General features: G+C 41.1%; 1 protein-coding gene across 1 annotated transcript in view; it reads right to left on the reverse strand.

Annotated features, from left to right (window-relative positions):
• Positions 1–92: 92 nt before the first annotated feature.
• ttll5 (tubulin tyrosine ligase-like family, member 5) overlaps positions 93–19,324 on the reverse strand; it is a 40,927-nt gene continuing 21,695 nt past the window's right edge. Inside the window, exons 26-32 of the mRNA XM_033988055.2 lie at positions 18,668–19,183; positions 17,414–17,601; positions 14,866–15,005; positions 10,745–10,937; positions 8,123–8,322; positions 4,072–4,157; positions 93–874 (exon numbers count right to left, since the gene is read on the reverse strand). Coding sequence (XP_033843946.2) covers positions 822–874; positions 4,072–4,157; positions 8,123–8,322; positions 10,745–10,937; positions 14,866–15,005; positions 17,414–17,601; positions 18,668–19,183 — 1,376 coding nt within the window. The 3' untranslated portion in view covers positions 93–821. The remainder of the gene's footprint in view (positions 875–4,071; positions 4,158–8,122; positions 8,323–10,744; positions 10,938–14,865; positions 15,006–17,413; positions 17,602–18,667; positions 19,184–19,324) is intronic.

A 19,324-nucleotide genomic window follows, 5' to 3' on the forward strand; every position in this document is an offset into this window, starting at 1 on the left:
TGAACACATTTCACAAGAATATAATGCTTTCTTCATATAAAATTGTAAACTTTGAAACTATTATACTGCCCTTGACCTTAAGTGTGTTACATATTCATAACTGTGTACAGCAAAAATCTGACTTTGAAGTTTTTAAAGTTTTCCTAAAGCTGACAAACATGGTTGGGATGTGCCTTTCACACATTCTCTAGCAATAAATATGCACTCCAATGTGGCTGCTCTTTCTGGCTACAACATGGACAGCCTAGGGCTCTTAGCCACATATGACAGAATAGTCCTCCCTGCGCTCTCATGGTTCAGGGTATAGATGTGAAACTGACCAGGTAACCTATGGACTGCTTCAAAAACTACTTTAAGAATGCACCTGTGTAACTAGTGAAGGGACTTTCTGACCACTAAATATGTCTATATTATAAAGCCACTGCTTTGAGTATAGTACAGAACTCTGCATCCTGCCGTTAAAATGCCGACAGAGACATGAAGAAGCATCTGCTGAAGGCTATCTATCAGTGCAATCTTTCTATGGCACCGCTAGTATGGAGAGAATGAAAGCAGGCAGCCGCTCTTAAATGTAGCTGGGGGCGGAGGGGGGAGTGTGAAACGCACTGAAAAGGCCATCTCATAAGACACGCTACAAAATCCCAACCTGCGTCAAAGCTGGCTGCACGCACCGTCCTCTCACATGTCTGTTGCCATATAGTAAAATGAATAAATAGAATGTTGGCGGATGTTGCTTGTTGTTGTCTAGTCTGTTGTTACATGCAGAAACACCTGTCATGGCGGCACAATGGTGGACCGGGTCTCAAGTCACAGTCTTCGTGTCATCTGTGGCTCGGCTCCTGGCCCGGAAACACTTTGCGGTACATGGAGAGACCTGCAAGATATACAAAGCCAGTTATTTAATAAGGCAAAGGGGCAATACAATGTTTTTTCCTGTCCTACCTTTTGATCCAAGAGTTAATAATAGACAAAGCAGTTGGGTGTTAAGCCTGTGTATGGAGTGACTCAGGCTGCTGTCCTATCTCCTGGCTTAGAGCCAGTAGGAAAAGGCATTCCCAACACAGGTTGTGCTAGCAAGTTTGTACTTCCCAACAGTATCCCTTTTCATTCCGCTTCTGTAGACTATTTATTTTGGTGCTCTTTTACGCAGTTGAAGGCTGACTGAGCTAGGAAATAAAAAAAAAACTTGGCTCCAGTGATATGGCGAAGCAAGAGATAAGAGAGTCAATGTCTAAACTGGTTAAATACAGCTGGCATAAGTCCAAGTTTAAATTAAAAAATAAATAAAAAATCTTTTGGTTTAACCTCTTTCATTTAGGTTGACCAGTTGCACAGTTTGGTTTGATGTGAAGTTTTTTAGTCAGATGCAACTATAGCCACTAGCCAGAGCTGAAATATTACTTTAAAACAAACATACTGAGTTGAACTGAATCTTGACTTAACATAATTTCACAGAAGTGGGCAATATTGTCATTGTTTAAAGACACAACCCACCAATATAAATTCAGGTGATGAGTGAACTGACTAATATTGTCATGATACTCAATATTAATTCCATGATGATAATAAAAACACTCTTTATTTAAGCAATAGAATGGCATTTTCAACATTAAATAATAGTACTTTCTCCCTCAACTGTCCATGTATGTTCCATGTGGTGCACTAGTCTGTCGTCTTATACTTGTTCTGATACAGCATAAGATCATTCAATTCAAGTTTATTTCTCTCCTGTGAAAGTGACGTTTTTAGTATCGATACCTGTTCAAATCTAGTTTAGATAATAATAATTTGCATCTGATTTTTGGTACTTTTCATAACCCTAGAACTAACTACCCACATGTCACCCTAAGTAAGCAAAATATGCATCAATTAGTATCCAAAGGCCCAATTTGATTCATTTGTGCAGGACCAGAACCACTTCCGAGACCAGTTTGATAATGGAGCCTCGCAAAGATCCCATTAAAACAGGCACAAGTGCTGCATTCATTTCCTTTCTTCAACTCCAAGTAATAAATCTCTCATCAGTCGACATCTATGGAGCCCTGAGAATTTTAGGAAAACTTCAAGAGGAAGGCTTGTAAAACACATGTGGCCAACATAATCTGGATCTGTGCGCTTTGATAGGTCTTCGTCACAATCTCCCCCTCATCGCATGTCAACACTGAAGCGGGGTGACGCACAGTGAAAATCAGGGGGAAAGGGCGAGGGGCAGGAGGGGGTTTAGGAGTTATACGAGCAGAAAGACACAAGAGAGAGATAAAGGACTTCTGTGATTAATGATGGTTGACAGCTGATCATAGAGAATGCTCTCCCTGTCAGAAGTGATCAAGCAGTCCAGTCATCTCACCACAAAGGTAAACTGGACAGGCACAAAAAGGCCCTGACTCACTCCAAAGCCCCACAATGTCCGCTCCAATAACACCACCCCCTCCATGGAGCACACACATACTCCTGTTAACTGTGCGGATCAACTGGCTCCAGCTACAAGTTGTGAAGTTCTTCTCTCTATACCGAGACATCTCCCACACCCTTTGAGCGCAAAAACAAGCAAAAAACGTATTCGTGAAATTCAGAAGCAGCTCCCAACGGATCTAGTTACAGTAATTGATGAGTTTATAAGATGTTTGTTAACTAAAGCCAGACCCCATTGTGCGGGGAGAGTGAAAAATAAATGCTATGGTCACAGACACACGCACACTGTTCTGAGGGGACTGGGCGGTGCACTGCTGCTACCGAAATTTTCCAGCCCAGGGACATATGTAGTCTGATTGCTGGGGTGAGTCGCACACACTGCCCTGATGTGATGAATAGTATGATTTGCTAATGCTAAGGGATAGTATGGAAAAAGTCCTTGATCAGGCAAACAGATGTGAGCATCAGCCACGCTTTAATATCACTGTTACTGCCTTAAAGCTCAACACTTCATTTAGCACGCGGCTCCGGATGGAAAAAGTTGTGTAAACGCCACGGGATGAAGACACACACGAGTGCCACTAGCGACCACATTATAGTGTCATATTGACTGTGGCGTGGTGGAAGTTTGACCGGACAGTGCGCTTGGCAGATGGAAACACTATGAATAAAGAAATGGCCAACAGATGGGAATGCCTGAAATGTTCCCATCACTGGATCTCATTACAAAAAAGATGTCATCGCCCGTAAGCCTCTTTATACTTCTTCAGTAATCTGCGGCCATGGACACATGCCAGCCCATTGGTCACACAGCAAACAGCACTAAAAAGACTGTTTATAGCCCCAACAGTTCAAGTCTCTCAAGTTGACTGAACTCTATTTGCTTCCTTTATGTTCCTTGTTTTTAATTAAAAGATCAACAGGTGGCAAACTGAGCCAAGTGGGCTGTCTCCACGTAGCACATAATCACATGAGTATCAGTAATGGGCCAAGAAAGTTGATTAGCCTTTAGAGCGGCTAGACATCAATGCCTGGAAATAGGATTTTAAAAGATTTTCTATTCCAAGGCTTGATTAATTTTATCTGCAAAATCATTTTCAGTTGCAGGTGGATTTTTATGAAACTTTGAAGAAAGGCCACAAATATGGAAAAGAACGAATGATTAGTTGCTAGCTTCAGTCGATTGAGATGACTGACTGGATCAAGGTGGAAATGTCTTGCTTGGTCGCACTGAATAACCAGTTAAGAGGAAATGTAATACTATGATCATGTAAAAATTACAAACAAAAAAGCGAATAAAACACACATATATACACACACACATATATATATACACACACACACACATATATATATATACACAGACACATATATATATACACACATACACACACATATATATATACACACACACACAAACACACACACATATTAAAAGGCCAGCCTACTAACATGACACTGATGAATCAACCTAAACCATGTCATCAACTAAGATTTAAATTTTATTTTCTTCAAGTGAAATATTTATGCATAACCAATACTCAGTGAAGTAACCTTATTAATTAGTGAGCTATTGGGATAGTGTGGCAAGCAGGGATTGTGAGATTTAAACACAAATTGAATTATCCATTATATATTTGTTTTTTTAATATAACTCACCTGATTTACCACATATTGCTTCATAGACTATTCTCTGGCTGTTGGATATAGGACCAGCGGTTGAAGTCTCGGCTGCAGAGGATTGCCTGGGGACGACAAAGAAGAGCAATATTTTTAAACTGCATCAACAACTACATTTCTAGTAGTTTTATATCTATCGTTCTTATAGATTTAAAACCATCCAGTCCCACTAGAGGCTAGGAGTTCTCAGCATAAGTCCAGACAGTCAGACTTGCAGTCTGTTTACCCACTGTCTCTCTTGAGTTACTGTGGCAAGTAGGGGACAAATTCCTACTCCTTGTCCCGGGTGATGCAATTTTCATGTTTGCCAGATAATTATGATGTAGGTTGCAAAATAAAAAGGTGAGTGCCAAGAGCTTTTTGGTTGCATTGCGAATACAGACGTCACCAGTGTCCATATACTGCGGAGTACAGTACTTATGGAGATTACAGAGCATGGATTGCTCCACCTTTCCACATTATCAAACAGCAAATACACTGTTTTCACAGAATAAACCATTAAAGGCACCACTGAAGCATAGAGCAGGAGCAGACGTGCCTGTAACCTTATACATTAAATCTGTTAAGCATTTTTAGGGGGAACAATAAATAAAGCTTAGCTGGCATTAACCTCTCGCCCCGTAACAGCAGCTTGCCAGAGGAGCATTAACAAGGTAATGAGGGTACACACTGCCTCCTTGTAAGGGGCTGCACAGTTGTTCTTTCATACCATTACACAAGCACAAATAGAGCTGGCCCACTTCTAGCGTGGCATACCTTGACAGGAAGCAACCCTTTTCACATTGAGGGAGTGAAAAAAATTTGACCCCTCTGAGTTCCTCACATCACTTTCTTTGACAACGCTCTTTCACTCTGTCAGCTGAAGGCAGCACTTCGGTCAGGACCGCTGGATCTCAACTTGCAGTGTGTACAGATAGTATGCTAGCCCCAAACTGAAAATTTCACATGGCTTGCAGAAATCTTAGGCAAGCGTCGCGGATGTGCCGTCTCTGTGCACTGCAGGTAGCCCGGAGTGCCTAAGTGCTACTGACCAAAGGGTATAAAGTTTAACTATAAACACACATTTGGCAGGTCTAGTGTGTATACAGTGTCCTGTGAAAATAACTACTGTTGTGGCTGATTAATAGAGAGTGAAAGCTGCAGTGCGGCTGACATTAACGGCGCTGCTGTAATTGTCACCCTATTAGTAATGCCACACGACAGCCCGCGTTTCCGTAGTTACAGCTGCCACTAGCCAAACCTTGCAAACAAAATACCAAACAGGCCCATTTATTTGTGTTACAAATTACTCCTTTCAAAGCTTTCACTGAAGTTATACCACTCTGAAAGCTTGAAGCCCACATGTTGGCAGTTATGGCATGCTGATACACTGAGAGCCCTGCCCTGGCACGAGATATAGATGCTGAGTTGATATTCAAGCCTTCATTATATGTTACATTATACTGAACAGGTTGAGTTCATGTGACATCACAAAGTCCTAAACTACCCATGAATTAAAACTGAGGTGGAGGGCAGATATAAATTCTATGGTAGAAATTGCTGCTTACCTATCATAATGCATAAGTTTAGTCCTGGTTTATGGCTAAGGTCTCTGCAATTGCTGAGTCTGTCCACATGAAACAAATGAGCTATTTTAAGACAAATTATTAATATAGCAAATCAGTTAACCCAGTTCCTAAAAAAAATAATAAGATTCATAATATGTGAATTTTCAGTTTGGAGATTTCTTTCAAAAATAATAAACTGATCAAAGAGTTCTATTGGCCCTCCATCCAAATTAATGTGAATCTAAAATATTATGGATGTACTGTAACCTACTTGAGGCAAGATTTATTTAAGATTATTAAGAACTAGATATAAAAGAGCAAAAAGTAGTATGAGAGCAGTGATAGTAAGACTGACATTAAAATAACATTAATTATATAGCATACCCCAGAGCCCAAACCTAAAAATATGTCAATTTCAAGTTCAGTTAGAAGTGTACATATAACTTGAACATCACTAGATAGCGGGCCATTGGTTTTCTGTACTGGATGTAGTTTAAAACATATGTTTCAGCACCTCTCGAGAAGGTGAAAAGTTGGTCTAAACCTGATGTATTTTAGCCATGCTTCAATAACACAAGTATTGAGTTACTCCTAAAATGAGAACTGGAAATGGAAAGGAAGAAGTGTATTATCCCACCATTCTCTGCGAACAATCATCTGCTCTCCCTCTGGATTCCGTTTATATTTCTCTGTCATTTGCTCTTCCCATTCCCTTTCTTCTTTCTTTTCATTGTTTCCATCAGTGCATTTTTAGTGGAGGAGCTTCCGTTTTTCCCACACTCTCCCCTGTCACACTGGTGGACCGCAAAAATGCAGGACAGAGGAGAGTGTGAGGGGGCTCTGGAATTCCACATGTAGAAGGTAAACAGTCGCGCTGCCAGGAAGACACACACACACACGCGGAGCAAATAGGGCACCTACATGGGAGCCCTAACCACCTCTGCAACCCCACACTACGGAGAGCAGGCAGTCCATGTAACACGTCAGCTTATTATCAGCAGGGACAAGAATGAATGAAAGAAAGTCAAATAGCCAAGTCTGATAAATCCAAGCTCGCCGCAATATATAGTATGTCACTTAAATGCGGAAAGTCAAGATGATTAGTTGAATTTGATTGGTCAAAGCGTCACAACAGCAGAACAAATGGAAAAAAATCTAACTTTTGTTACATCTAGTAGAGAGAAAACCACAGACATCTTCCCTATCCACAAATTCACCAGGCGCTTACCTTCTGCACATTTTTCACAAACAAAATAGTTTGAATTGACTAAAATAAGATGAAGTACATCTTATGGTGTTGCCATGTTTGTTTTGGTTCGCTTGGGCACTTGGCTTTAGACCTCCGCATAAACCTCAATGCTGCTCTGTGATTGGTCTGCCCACCCAATTAATGCCATTTAATGCATGCCAAGATGAATTCTTGTAATTTTGTGAACTCACAAATATAACAAGAATCCATCTTGCTGTGCAAGGTTAGGAGGAGAACACTAAATTACTAAAATATGCATGGATGACATCTAAAACCTCTTCAGGCTTTTTTGATGAGGGAACATTATAACATGATAGAAAGCAAAAAAAAAAAGACTTGTAAATTACAGCAAGCACATTTGTGTTTTTATAACTGAAATTATTGTGTCCAAGAGTACAGTAAAATATCACAACAATGTTGATATTGCACTACATTGTACACTGCAGTATATTGCAGCAGTATATTGCAGCAGTATCGCAGTGTTTTCCAATATCGTGCAGCCCTACTTCCCAGTAAGTGTGAAGAGCCCATCACGATTGCAACACTGTTTTAAACAAACAATCAGCCCTGATCACAAAGCTCTTGTTGTGTAATTTGGCCAGATGTGGCAGTAATAAAGTCATAAAGTAAGTGAGGGGAAAAAGGCTGTATTTCTCCCTCTCCCCAGCTTATCTCCAAACCAAACAGGATTGAAATGGAGCTGGAAGGCCGGGTCCTTGCACTGAACCGCGCTGTGTTTACGGTTCAGGCAGAAATCAGGCCTGTGATGGGGCTGTTTACGGTGCAGACAGATCGAAGCTGCCAGAGCTCCACTAGACACGCACAGTATTCTGACGCTCATTAGCACGACCTCAGCTCCCATTAGAAAACAAGGCAATTACTGCTATCTGTGAGGATGAAGTCACCTAATGTGGATGCACAGAGAACTCTCTTCACACATGGGATGGATTCAGTCAATAGACTGTGTCAGTGTGGCGCTGGGATGAAGATACCAACTCCAACCAAGAGGGGTCAGCAAACAAACTGTTTTATTTAATTCCTTTATCTTTTGTATACCCTTTCTTTTAGGATTGCCACAGCATTTACACCAGATGCCCTTCCTATCCATGTTTTTCATCAGTGATTCCTCAAGTCATAAGATGTCTGGTTGAGCTACTACAGTTTAACAATTGCATTTACATTAGAAATTCCTACATATTTATCATACTTACTGTCATATTAGAAACATGCTTACTTAATGAGACGCTTTGCTGCGGTTTTCCTGCCCTGGGCTTCAGATCTGCCACTCTTAGGAGGCTTGGGGATGTGGACAGGACTTGCATTGGTCTGGATGAGGTTGACAGCACTGGAGTGGGAGCGGGGATGTAGACTGGCAGGAGAACAGCTGGAGGATTTGGTAGATGTCTGGACACTTGACTGGTTCGAAGACTGATCCTACACAAGCAAAAGGAAAGAGATGTTATACAGTGAAAGAGAATACAAATATGGTTGGTTATAATTAGACTTTTTATTTCATGAAACTTCCAATGCCCTCCATTTGGCAAGATAAAATTAAGTACAATTCCAAAAAAGGACCAAGGAAGTGCTTTTGGAATGGTTTGGTTAAAGTAGCACAAGAATGCATTAGAGTAGATATTAATGAAATGCCATTTGGTATCAAAACAAGCTTAACATTTTTTGCAACTGGCTGCACTAAAAAAGGAAATTCTTCAGATGTTTGTTTGTTCATATAAGATCTCCGGGGAGAGCTGGGCAGGGGTAAAATGCCATTTTCTTTCTGACATAATATTTTTGGGCCACATATCACTCTTCTTAGCCTGGGGAATGCTATGCATACATTCCTTCCACATGTCATGTCTATGCTATTTTCTCTGCAGCTTTATACGGCTATCTAACAAGCTAATGGTTTTTCAGCCACACTGTCAGCTCGTCAAAAGACCGGCACAGTGACAGGGAATATCTGATGTAATTTCTGTGTTGATAAATGAGAAGCTGAGTTTCCAGGTTGCAAAGCCTATGGCCACAATTCAGATTTAGCGGGGCCGGGAAGGGCACCTTTCTTTGGCTGCCAGGTGGCCAGGGTCCAAGCCTGTGGAGGAGCCGCACAGTCTGCAGCCAGTAACAGGAACGAGCACTGGAGCCCCCCCTCACTACATCAGTGCACACACAATACATCCACTCACATCACACTCAGGGTGACACTTCCTCTGGGCCTGTACCCTTTGATATATACATGTATCGGTTACATTTTATATTTCACATTAAACTGGCACAAAGTGGAATTATATTGCAGCCATTTAAATCTATACAGTAAGTATTCATGCAAAATTTATTGTGGAAACCGTACAATTCCCTAATGCAAACCCAGCTCTAAACCTAGAGCTTAGTGTTGTGCAAAGATGTCCACTTAGTCCTCAACTGAGGTGAACTACAATGGCTTACAAACAAGTGGCAGATGAAGAGATGCATTACCGCTGCTTGACCATTATTTGATTACACAGTAGAAGTCGTGGCACAGTTTTGAGGTTGGCATAAAGTTGGAGACCGGAATACAGTACCTACAGACTTGGTATGTTGTGGGAATGGCTGAAGAGGACATACTGCCAGAGCAGAAGCACGAGGCTGGAAAACCGGGAAGGGTTTTAGGGAGGCGTCTCAGAATTGATGGGCAAGTCAGCTTTATTCTGAGTCAGCAAGGGAGAGTAAGTACACATTTTGGCAAGTGGGGGAAGAATATTACAGCTTTAACAAAGTAATAACAAAAGGTGCAATAAGGGGTAAAACAAGGATATGTTACATATCACATTCATTTGATCCAGTAACATTGACAAGTTAATGTAATTGGAATTGGGTGTCATTCAGTGCGATCTATTATCTGACAGCATCCGTTTTCTTTCCTCTTAGATTCAGCGGAAAAATATAGAAAAACTCTCTTCCCGTAAAAGATCATTTTTCAAAGACAAATTCAATGAACTTTTTTTGTAAAATCCTCTAAGAGTCCTTTGTGTATTTCTTATCTAGATCAGAAAATGAATCCCATCTGTCATGGCTTGTCAGGCGTGACTAAAAGATTCTTAGTTGCCCTGTAACAACTACCGCTAAATTCAGATACAAAAGAGTATTTGCGTTGTAATGACGGAGCCAAATGGAGCTCAAATCAGATATGGGAAATGTGCACTAGAGCCACTCAGAGGCAGCATTCCTTGATTACTCACTTTCCAAATGAGCCTCTCCGAGACCAGAGGCCAAACCATGTGGACCAGGGGTGAGGAGTCATGTTTAGCCTTCGAGGAATGAGCTTCTGTTTAGAGAGATGCTCTCAGTAAGCACCATTCTGTTAAGTGGCTTGGATGGAGACTCTCAGAGGAGTTTTTGTAAATGCTGACATGAAAGCATTCCTTTTTATGTGGCCTCTTTATTCTGTAGGAAATTTAGATCAAATATCAGAGCTTCTATGTGATTAAATCATTTTACCACGGATGTAAATTTACATCAGTGAAGTGTCCCAAAGACAACATCAAACAAAGAAGCATATTAAAACAAATAATAAAGCTTTGAAACACTCTTAAAAGGATTCCAGTTACATAGCATTGCCACGCACAGCTTCCAAAATCCCAGAGTAGTGATGTGGACCATTTTTCCACCCAACAATTCAAGATGAAGCTCACGTGTCAGAAATGAACTACCCAGCTGTGGTGAGCGTACGCATGAAAACTGACCTTTAGCAGCTCCTACAGTGCAGTAGATGGGAGCTTGTGGGGAAATTCCCCTTCACCAGTGATAAATATAAGGCTTTTTAGTAGCAGATTCAGTGTAAAGACAAAAGAGCGAGGAAACTCCTAGTATTTCTGTTTACCTGCTGTCTACTCTGGCTCTGCTCCAGCAGCTGCTGTGACTTGAGTCTCTGCTGTTGCAGTTGCTGGATGGCATACTGGAGCTGGTAGCTTCCCTGTGTGGGCTGGTAGTTGTGCTGCGGGCTCACCCCTGTCACCACACTGTAGGCCCTCTGAAATGGAGAGCCCCAGGCATCCTCCTCATCCTTCAGGGGCCTAAGGGAGGGCACAAAAGACAGACATTATGGTAGCATATCCATGTACATGAGACAAAGCCTTTAAACATTCATTGTGTTTAGTAAAATGTGATTTCATTTGAGACAGAATAATCAAATTATATATACAAACACAAAAACAACTATGCCACTGAAGCAATATCTCACCTAAATGTGTTTGAAAATACCATGCTATAAAATAATACATTTAAAGTGTATGCAAATGTATGCAGTGTATTACTCTGTATTGAGACTGTTGAGTGCTGTTCTTGCGCTAACCCAGAAAGCATGATTTTGTATGGAATACTAGAATATACCACTGAATATACATGTTTTGTTGGTACAGCTTTTTCTTAAGTACTAGCACTGCTGTGACTATAAAAAGACTAGACTGCTCCCAGTGTCTCAGTGAGTAACTGTTGGCCCACAAAAGCCTCAAGTAAAAGAGCACGGATCAATGTCATTGCAGAAGACAGGCCTATGGCAAATGTAGGCAATATAATGCATCCCACTTCAATGCCTCAACCCAGATCACTACCTTTTGACAAGTAGCACAAGTCAGTAATCGGATTATCATTAGAAATAAGCCAAGTGCTGACCTTTAAGATTTTTTTCCTGGGGAATTACAAGAATAACCCAAGTTTTCTGTCTGTACAGACTGAAGTATATCGACAACTGTAGCCCAAGATAATTCTATAAAGACCACTACGGCGAGGAATATAAAACAGCAAAAGATGCTAGTACAGTTAAAATTCTTAGGGGACTCATATGACATTGAGTGTTCTTAGAAATGCTTCCCATAACATTTGCCTATTGGTCTGCAGGAAATGAAAACACACCAGCCTTCGCAATGAATACAGTATTTTTAGACACAAATGCGATAAGGTCTAAAATTAGCATTCAATTAATCTTGAGAAACAATGGACAGTGTAGGATACTGTGAGAGACTTACAGCAGCCACAACAGCTAGACAAAGACAGGGAGGCTGTAATCCCTATAGTCCATTCATTTACTCAGAACCCATAATGGCACATATAAAGGATAGGGAGCACTTTCCTCAGTTTGAAAACAAAAGCTGCTCTGTGAAAGTTCTACCATTGTGCGACACTAAGAGACAAAACAAGCACGGGGTCTGTTTTCTGCACTCATTTCCTTGAACTTGGCTGCAGTCTTCACACCGCGGGGACCATCACTGCTACTATTTTATTAGCGTTTGTTGGAAAGCGGACCAGATCTCAGGTCAGCAGCAACAATGACTCTGTAGGGAGGCAACTCAGAACACAAATAACATTATTGATAACCATGAGTCAAGTTCTAGGATGTATTCCAGCACAGTAAAACAGAAGGCACAGTCGAGCATTTTACATCTGATTTTCTCATTACGGTCGTGTGATAGATACTGGACTTTCATGGACTTTATAGGGGCCAGCGCAAACCCCTGCTGAGCTGAAAATGGCTGATATAACTTACAATATTGTGCTATGGTAGCGTGAGGCCAGCACATGTGCAACATCAATCTAGCTCAAGTTGAATGTGGGAAAATGGATGGTGAAGAATGACATCATGCCAGAGTATCTCGTCAGTGTAAACAAGGGTGTCAGGGTATTTCCAGTCATTAGTCACTGTTTGTTTACATTGAGATGACACTAACATGACACCAGCATAAATGCCCTTTAACACCCATACAAGAAATATTACAGGCGTTGTTGGATTGCAGCAGGAAGGATGACGTTTAAATGAGGGAAATTCAATCCTAAATAGCAGTAGAACAGTAGTTAGTAAATGTGTTTTTGTAATACAGAAAACTCACCAAAATGCATAGAGCTGCTGCATAATATGGGATACTAATTAGAGCCATCCTGGAACTACTATATTTAAAAGAATGTTTGTGTTAATATCCTCAGGCCAGTATAGGTGGTAGATGTCTATAAATAAAAACACTAGAGGTTTGGTTGTAGCGATAAATGATAAACTTCATATACCTTAGTTCCGGTGTAAAAGGTACATGTCTAAATGTGTGGTGCTAAAAAAGGCTGTTGACATGGCATGCCCGCCACATCTTATTCAGTCTGCCCCAAGGCAGACTTTTGTTCCAACCTGTCATCACCAGTTATACATTCACTAACAACACCAAACAAAATAGGCATTTAAGTGCAAACAACTTTCCCACAATAATCACATTCCCGTTCTAAGTTTAGAAATATCCTGTAATTGTAGAAAAGAGAAACACAATAGGTGAACGGACTCTGCCCAAAATCAAGAATTCTCAAGAATCTTTTTTAAACTCCTTCCCATTTCCACATCTGTCTCCAATCAACAAGAATCAGAAATATAAAGAAAGAGACACGTCAAAGCAAATTTACATGACTTTGTGCCTCATCAAAGACATTTTCACTATGGTATTTTGTAACACTGTCAGTGAATCAAATGACTGTCAAAAAACCCTTAGAGACTGAAAGTCTTTGCAAAATGTGACCAAGTAAAACACCACTCTGTAAATCATCAAATCAGGATAAAAATACCTTTTATGTGCAGGGCTGTGGTGTGGCCACTCAGAAGATACAGTTGTTTGAACAGTTGCTAAAAATTGACATTAAGATGAAACTATTGCACATATTAACGTTACAGACCATTAACTTTTATGGGAGTCAGGGGTAACCAAGGAAAACAGAGGCATCGGAGGTCACGATGGAAGTAGTAGCAGTGTGAGCAGTGCAGCGTGGCTCTGGCTGTATGACTATCAGCACACTGGGCTAAAGCAGAAGCAGCGGCCCCTGTGCTGATGCAGCATACCTGCTCAATGTGGGCAGCCGCACTTCAAAGAGCCGTGCTCCTTTCAAACCCATCACACTTCACCCCTGTGGTCGCTAAAGAGCCAGGGAGCTTAACAGTTTCAGCATGTTTGGCACTGCGCACCATCCCCAGTGTAAAACGGGAGACTCAGGAAGTATGCTTAGAAATAATAGTGTAAAGGCTAAATGAAAGTAATTTATCACTATATTGTATAAGGACATCTCATTACACCAAGACATTTTTATGTACTGTAACACAACAGATAACAGGCCAATAATGTGCAGTGTGTTTTTGGGGAGGTTTTTAGGGTTTTAAGAACTTCTCCAGCTAAAGTTACTGATCTGCTTCCCTCCCTAAATTCACTCCCATGAACACTGGCATATGAATATGCAATAGAAATGTATCCCAGGTATAAAAAAAGAAAAGGTGAAGAAATAAATACTGTACAGATGTTTGCGGATGATTAAGTAATGCAGAGGAAATCACACAATTTACAGCAATGAAATGTCTATCAAAGTACTTGAGAATGGATACTTTGTGTATTTATCTACTGTCAAATTTAAGAGGAAGTAAAAATATTAGAAAAATTATGGGCTCTATTAAATAAGTGTTTCTTGGAGGGTGGAAATAAAAACAGTTTAAAAACAAAAAGCCAGACATTCCTGGAATTCCCTGACAGCTTAACACACAAGAAACGGACGGACTGGAAAAACAAAGTGTGAGATCAGGGGCCGGCGGTCTGCAGCGTCACTGTCCCATCCACATCAAAACTCAAATACTAAATGAGTGGTGGTGAGAAAGATGCTAAACTTAACTTAATAAGAGCAATGCCACTACACTGTGACCACTGATTTACTAGGGGGAATTCACAAGTCATCTCACAAAAATGTACATTACATTATCTTTAAATTACATCTTGAAAAACAATAATCTCATATTTTTGTGGGCTCATTTATCAGAAAAGCATTTCCCATTGTGTGCATGGTGTTTTTCCTTTCCTTCTATTGAAACGGTTACACACTTTTCCCCCTCACTGTCTCAAACAAGGGCAAATAAATAGTGCCATTCTGTTTCTCCACAAATAGACCAGCTTCTAACAAAATTTGAATATCAACTATATCACCAATAATGAATACCTCTTATTGGAGTAGAGTTCTGGTCCAGAGTGCAGGGCCCTCACTGGTGCTGGGGTTAGAGCTGTGGTGTGCCAGGCTTTTGGAGTGAGCGTCAAGCTGCCTTTCCTCAGCATGTTGTTGGCCAGGTTGAGATTGCTCAGCTGGGAAAAGAAATATTTGAATTAAAATCTACTACTTTATAAAATGCAAAACAAACCTCAAACTTCCATCTTTGCCAGATCCTCTAATTCAACTACACATTTAAGCTGGGACCCAAAAGGGAACACACACAAATGTTTTGTTTTTTTTTTTGTTTGTTTTTTTTTTTTAGTTGTACTATGTGGCTTTTCTGGTGGAGCGTCCTCTACCTGGTTGTCTCCATGGAAATGTTCTTCCTTTGTGTGGAAAGCTCGACAATATGGCATTAGATTCTCTATTTTCAATTACGTGTTATTATTACTAAAAAATGACCTTAAAAACATGTATTCTTACTATGAGCAGGGTCACCTCTCCAAAAAATCTGACCTGCAACTTGAAAATAGATAAGTTTATCACCATACTGTGGATCATTCTAAGACAAGCAATAACAGCTCCATGGAAACAAGCAGGTGGCAGACCTTCCTCAAGAAAAGCTACACAGCTATAGTTACATTTATCCATTTAAGTAAATACGAAGGTCAACATTGTGTAGTAATGCAAGTCAAGGGTAGTAAACATCAAATCACTTGGGGTTTAAAACTGAATATTCAGAAAACGAATGTTATGAGGAATGTATATAGAAAATGTGAAGTTGTGTACCTTAAAGTAAGTGCTATTTTACTCGTATGCCACAAAGAGTTGTAAAGTCTATCCCTACACGAACCATTAATCTCTTCCTGTATTTGACAATGTTGTGGAATGTACACAAAGAACATGGCACAGCTATCCTCCGCTTACTCAGCACTAAATCCAGGGACCCCCTTTCAGCCTGTATCACTAACAGGATCGTTCCCTGTTTACAACCTCCATCACCAGGAAGTGTTCTGAATATGACAATCAGGGTGCTAAAGCACTAATGCATGTTTAATGGAAGCTAGGAGAGCTTTCCTGTCCACTAAAATCAAATGTTACGACTTAAGGTATTTTATTTATTGCAGCGTAGGTGGTACTGTCAGACATTATTCAAGAGCACTTTCTGTTTGTGTATATATTAGCTAGCATGAGAGTGAGTAATTACCCAAACCGTAGAGGTCATCCAGTGAATCAGGGTGCTGTGTATGTTTACAGTGCTCTCCGTTTAGTCCACAAAGTGATTTAATGACTGCTAATCCGCGTCTTGGAAAAAAACCCAAAATGTACTCCGAGGTCTTTGAGAGCAAACACTGAAGCATTTCATTCTGGTGCCATTAGAAATACACTTCGGAGCTGCGAGATAGACAGGATAATGTACAGGGAAAGGGGAAGCTATAAAATTCTGTGTGGTCCTGTGCCATCACACAAAACAACACTCTAGATCAAGACCAGAGGAGAGGTTACAGAGGGCTCCCTGCAGTGTGCGATACACCCTTGGGCTTTAGAGGAAAAGGTAGTAATGCAGCCCGTGTACTGCCACTCCCAGGCACAGTGTAATCATTTGCCACATTCCACTATTTATAAGCATCAATTACCACTAAAAAAGAAGGTGCTTGTAAAGTATCAACCAAAATCACCCCCCCATGAAGCATCTCCTGATGAGACCGCACAAGGAGTGAAGTACTGGCTCAAACACAACTCATCCAGCCAGGTTAAAACACAGGCCTCTCCCACTGGCTGCACAAGTACAGTTAAGGTTACTTATCAACTAAATATGTCTTGCCTCTTGTTGTTCAATGATTCAGATGCCCTTCCTAACATAAGCCTCTGAGTTTCTCAGAGCTTGGAACTACCACTTAGTAGACTACCGGGTCCTGGATGACAAATACTAAATATTGGTTCTAATTAACATGATTAGAAATGAAAAATAGATGTGTCCTATTTATGTACTTTTTTCAGAACTTCAAATGAGTATCTAGCTTTTATACTCATTTTAGTTTTGATTAATATCTGGGTATACATTTTTAATAATATCCATGTACATGTTTACTAGAGGACATAACAGAGTAGGTTTCCCAAACTTTACCGTTAATAAAGGCATTTGAATAGTCAGTTTATCATTTTACATTGACCTTCAAATCCCAAAAATGTATTACACCTCCTCCTTTTTCCCAAGTACCTGCCCTAATCTGCTGCTGTGCTCCTAGCAGAAGAAAGAACACGTAGCATGAGGGAGCAGACCCTGTGGCTCCAACATATCTGCTGAATGAATGCACAGCTAAACGCCGCCAATCAGCACGGGGTCAGAGCCAGGTTTGTGCATCGACAAAGACTAAGGCAAGTATCAGACCTCACAGTGAGAGCCTACTGCACAGGGGCCAGATCCACGTTCCTAACAGAGCATTACACAGATCACTTTACAGTTGCTTAATAAGCCATTACTCATGAGGACAACTTCCTGCCCCGGGTGGGAGTAGCAGTTGGCTGGAGGGGAGCCTTCTCTGCAGTCTGGACTTACGTGTTGTGTCAGCAGATTGATATGGTTGGAGCTGGCATACTGGTGTACCACCTGCTTATCAGCCAGTCTCTGCAGAGCACTGATGAAGGCCTGCTGGTTGGACTGGGCCTGGGCTGACAGGGCGTTCAAGTCCGTAAAAGTGCCCACTGAGTTCGACTTGAGCTTACTGGAGCTGCTCCTCCATACCACTAATGAAAAGAGCAGAGCATAAGAGCTTTTGTCACAAATGAAACAAATGTATCACTTTGTTGCGTATGATTGTGTAATGTGTACATTTCTATATACTAGCAGTTCTGAATAACTGGAAGTAAAAGTGTAAACCTGTAATGCTTAAAGATATATGTAACTTTTATGATGGAGATTCCACCACCTGCTTATCACCATGGATGAGTTATTGCTATGCTTAGAAGGTTCCACAGTATGGTATTGAACTTATCTATCTTGCAAATATTCAGTTACAGGGGTTTATATTGCTCAAAAATGCCTTGAAAAGCATGCATTCTTACTGTGAGTATGGTCGACACTCCACAGACCTGGCCTGTAATTTTCCCTGTTAGCGTAGCCACTCCTGCTCATTTCCTGGGAGATTTAGAAGTTTAATGCCATACTATGGAACATTCCAGGAAATCCCAAAACATCTCCATGGAGACAAGCAGGAAGCAGATATTCTACCAGAAATGTTACATAGTGCACCTTTAAGTAGTTGCTTTCCTCTTTCAGGAAACTTTAAAAAGTGCTGTGAAAATGGTTCCTGCCTTTGGTCAACATCACCTCTTCTGACACCTTCAGGTTTCTTTCTCTCTGGCTTACCCAGACTGTACTCTAATAAACCAAGATGTTGCCTGTCTGTGGCCTCCTCAGGACCTGCCAATAATGTGACCCAGGTTAATGACACCGTGAATAGCTTCGTCCTTAATGTGTCCTAAATGTTTCTGGTGGTTCAACTAATATATTTTATATCTATTATATATTCTATGGCTTAATTCTAAATGGCTTTAAACAGAATTACAGCCATGATGTATTATTTAACACAGTCGCAGTTATATCTAAGCCCTTAATTAACTTGTTATTTATTTATTAGAGTGTGTCAGTCTCTAAACAATGTTTGTAATCATTAGTGAAGAATGTAAGTTAACTATTATACAATATACTTTTTAGGTAAATGGCATTCATTAATTTGTGTCTGCTTTGTGTTGTTGATGCTAACCCGATATTCACACAACCATGTGGCTATGCCAGGACTGGATATTTTACCTTGGCCTGCCGAGGTGGGCCTGGAGAGCTTCTGGCTGTAGATGTGAGTGGCACTGGGGATGGTGGAGGTGGACATAGGCGAGGTAAATGATGTTACCCTTCTTAGGCCCTGGGTTGACGTTCCACTTGCAGCAGTGTTGGGAGCAGCTGTCCAGACTCTTGGTTGTGTGATCACAGGTGAGAAGCTGTATTCGGGAGGGTCAGTGTCAGCCTGACAGAACTGTGACTTGGCCAGAGACTGGGTGTAGGAGGGGGGCTGCTGGGGCGGAGGGGGAGGAGGACAGTGGTGGGGCAGGGTGGATGATGGGTGGATGAAGGTGCAGTCTAAAATTGCAGGGAAGTTGGAGCGCTGCTGCGAGGCCTGGACGTCTGGCTGGGTGTTACTCCCACAGTTGGCTGCCGCGCGTTGATCTGAAAGCTGATTTACAGAAACCTTGGTGTCTGGGTCACTGCTGACTTTTCCTGCGGAGAGCGAGGACTCGGAGGTGCTGGAATCGTCTTTGGCCAAAGGCTGAGCTATTCAAAGAGGGAAAATAAAACCAGAAGTTCTTTATCATCAGTTTGCCATTCTCCAGCTCTGACACACTCTTGTTTTCCCCCAGAGAGCGCTAATTGTTTGTAGTTTGACCTCTGCTTCACCCTATGAGACTCAGGGGT

The sequence above is a fragment of the Periophthalmus magnuspinnatus genome, chromosome 22, assembly GCF_009829125.3.
Source record: "Periophthalmus magnuspinnatus isolate fPerMag1 chromosome 22, fPerMag1.2.pri, whole genome shotgun sequence".
In the NCBI taxonomy this organism is placed as follows: domain Eukaryota; kingdom Metazoa; phylum Chordata; class Actinopteri; order Gobiiformes; family Gobiidae; genus Periophthalmus; species Periophthalmus magnuspinnatus.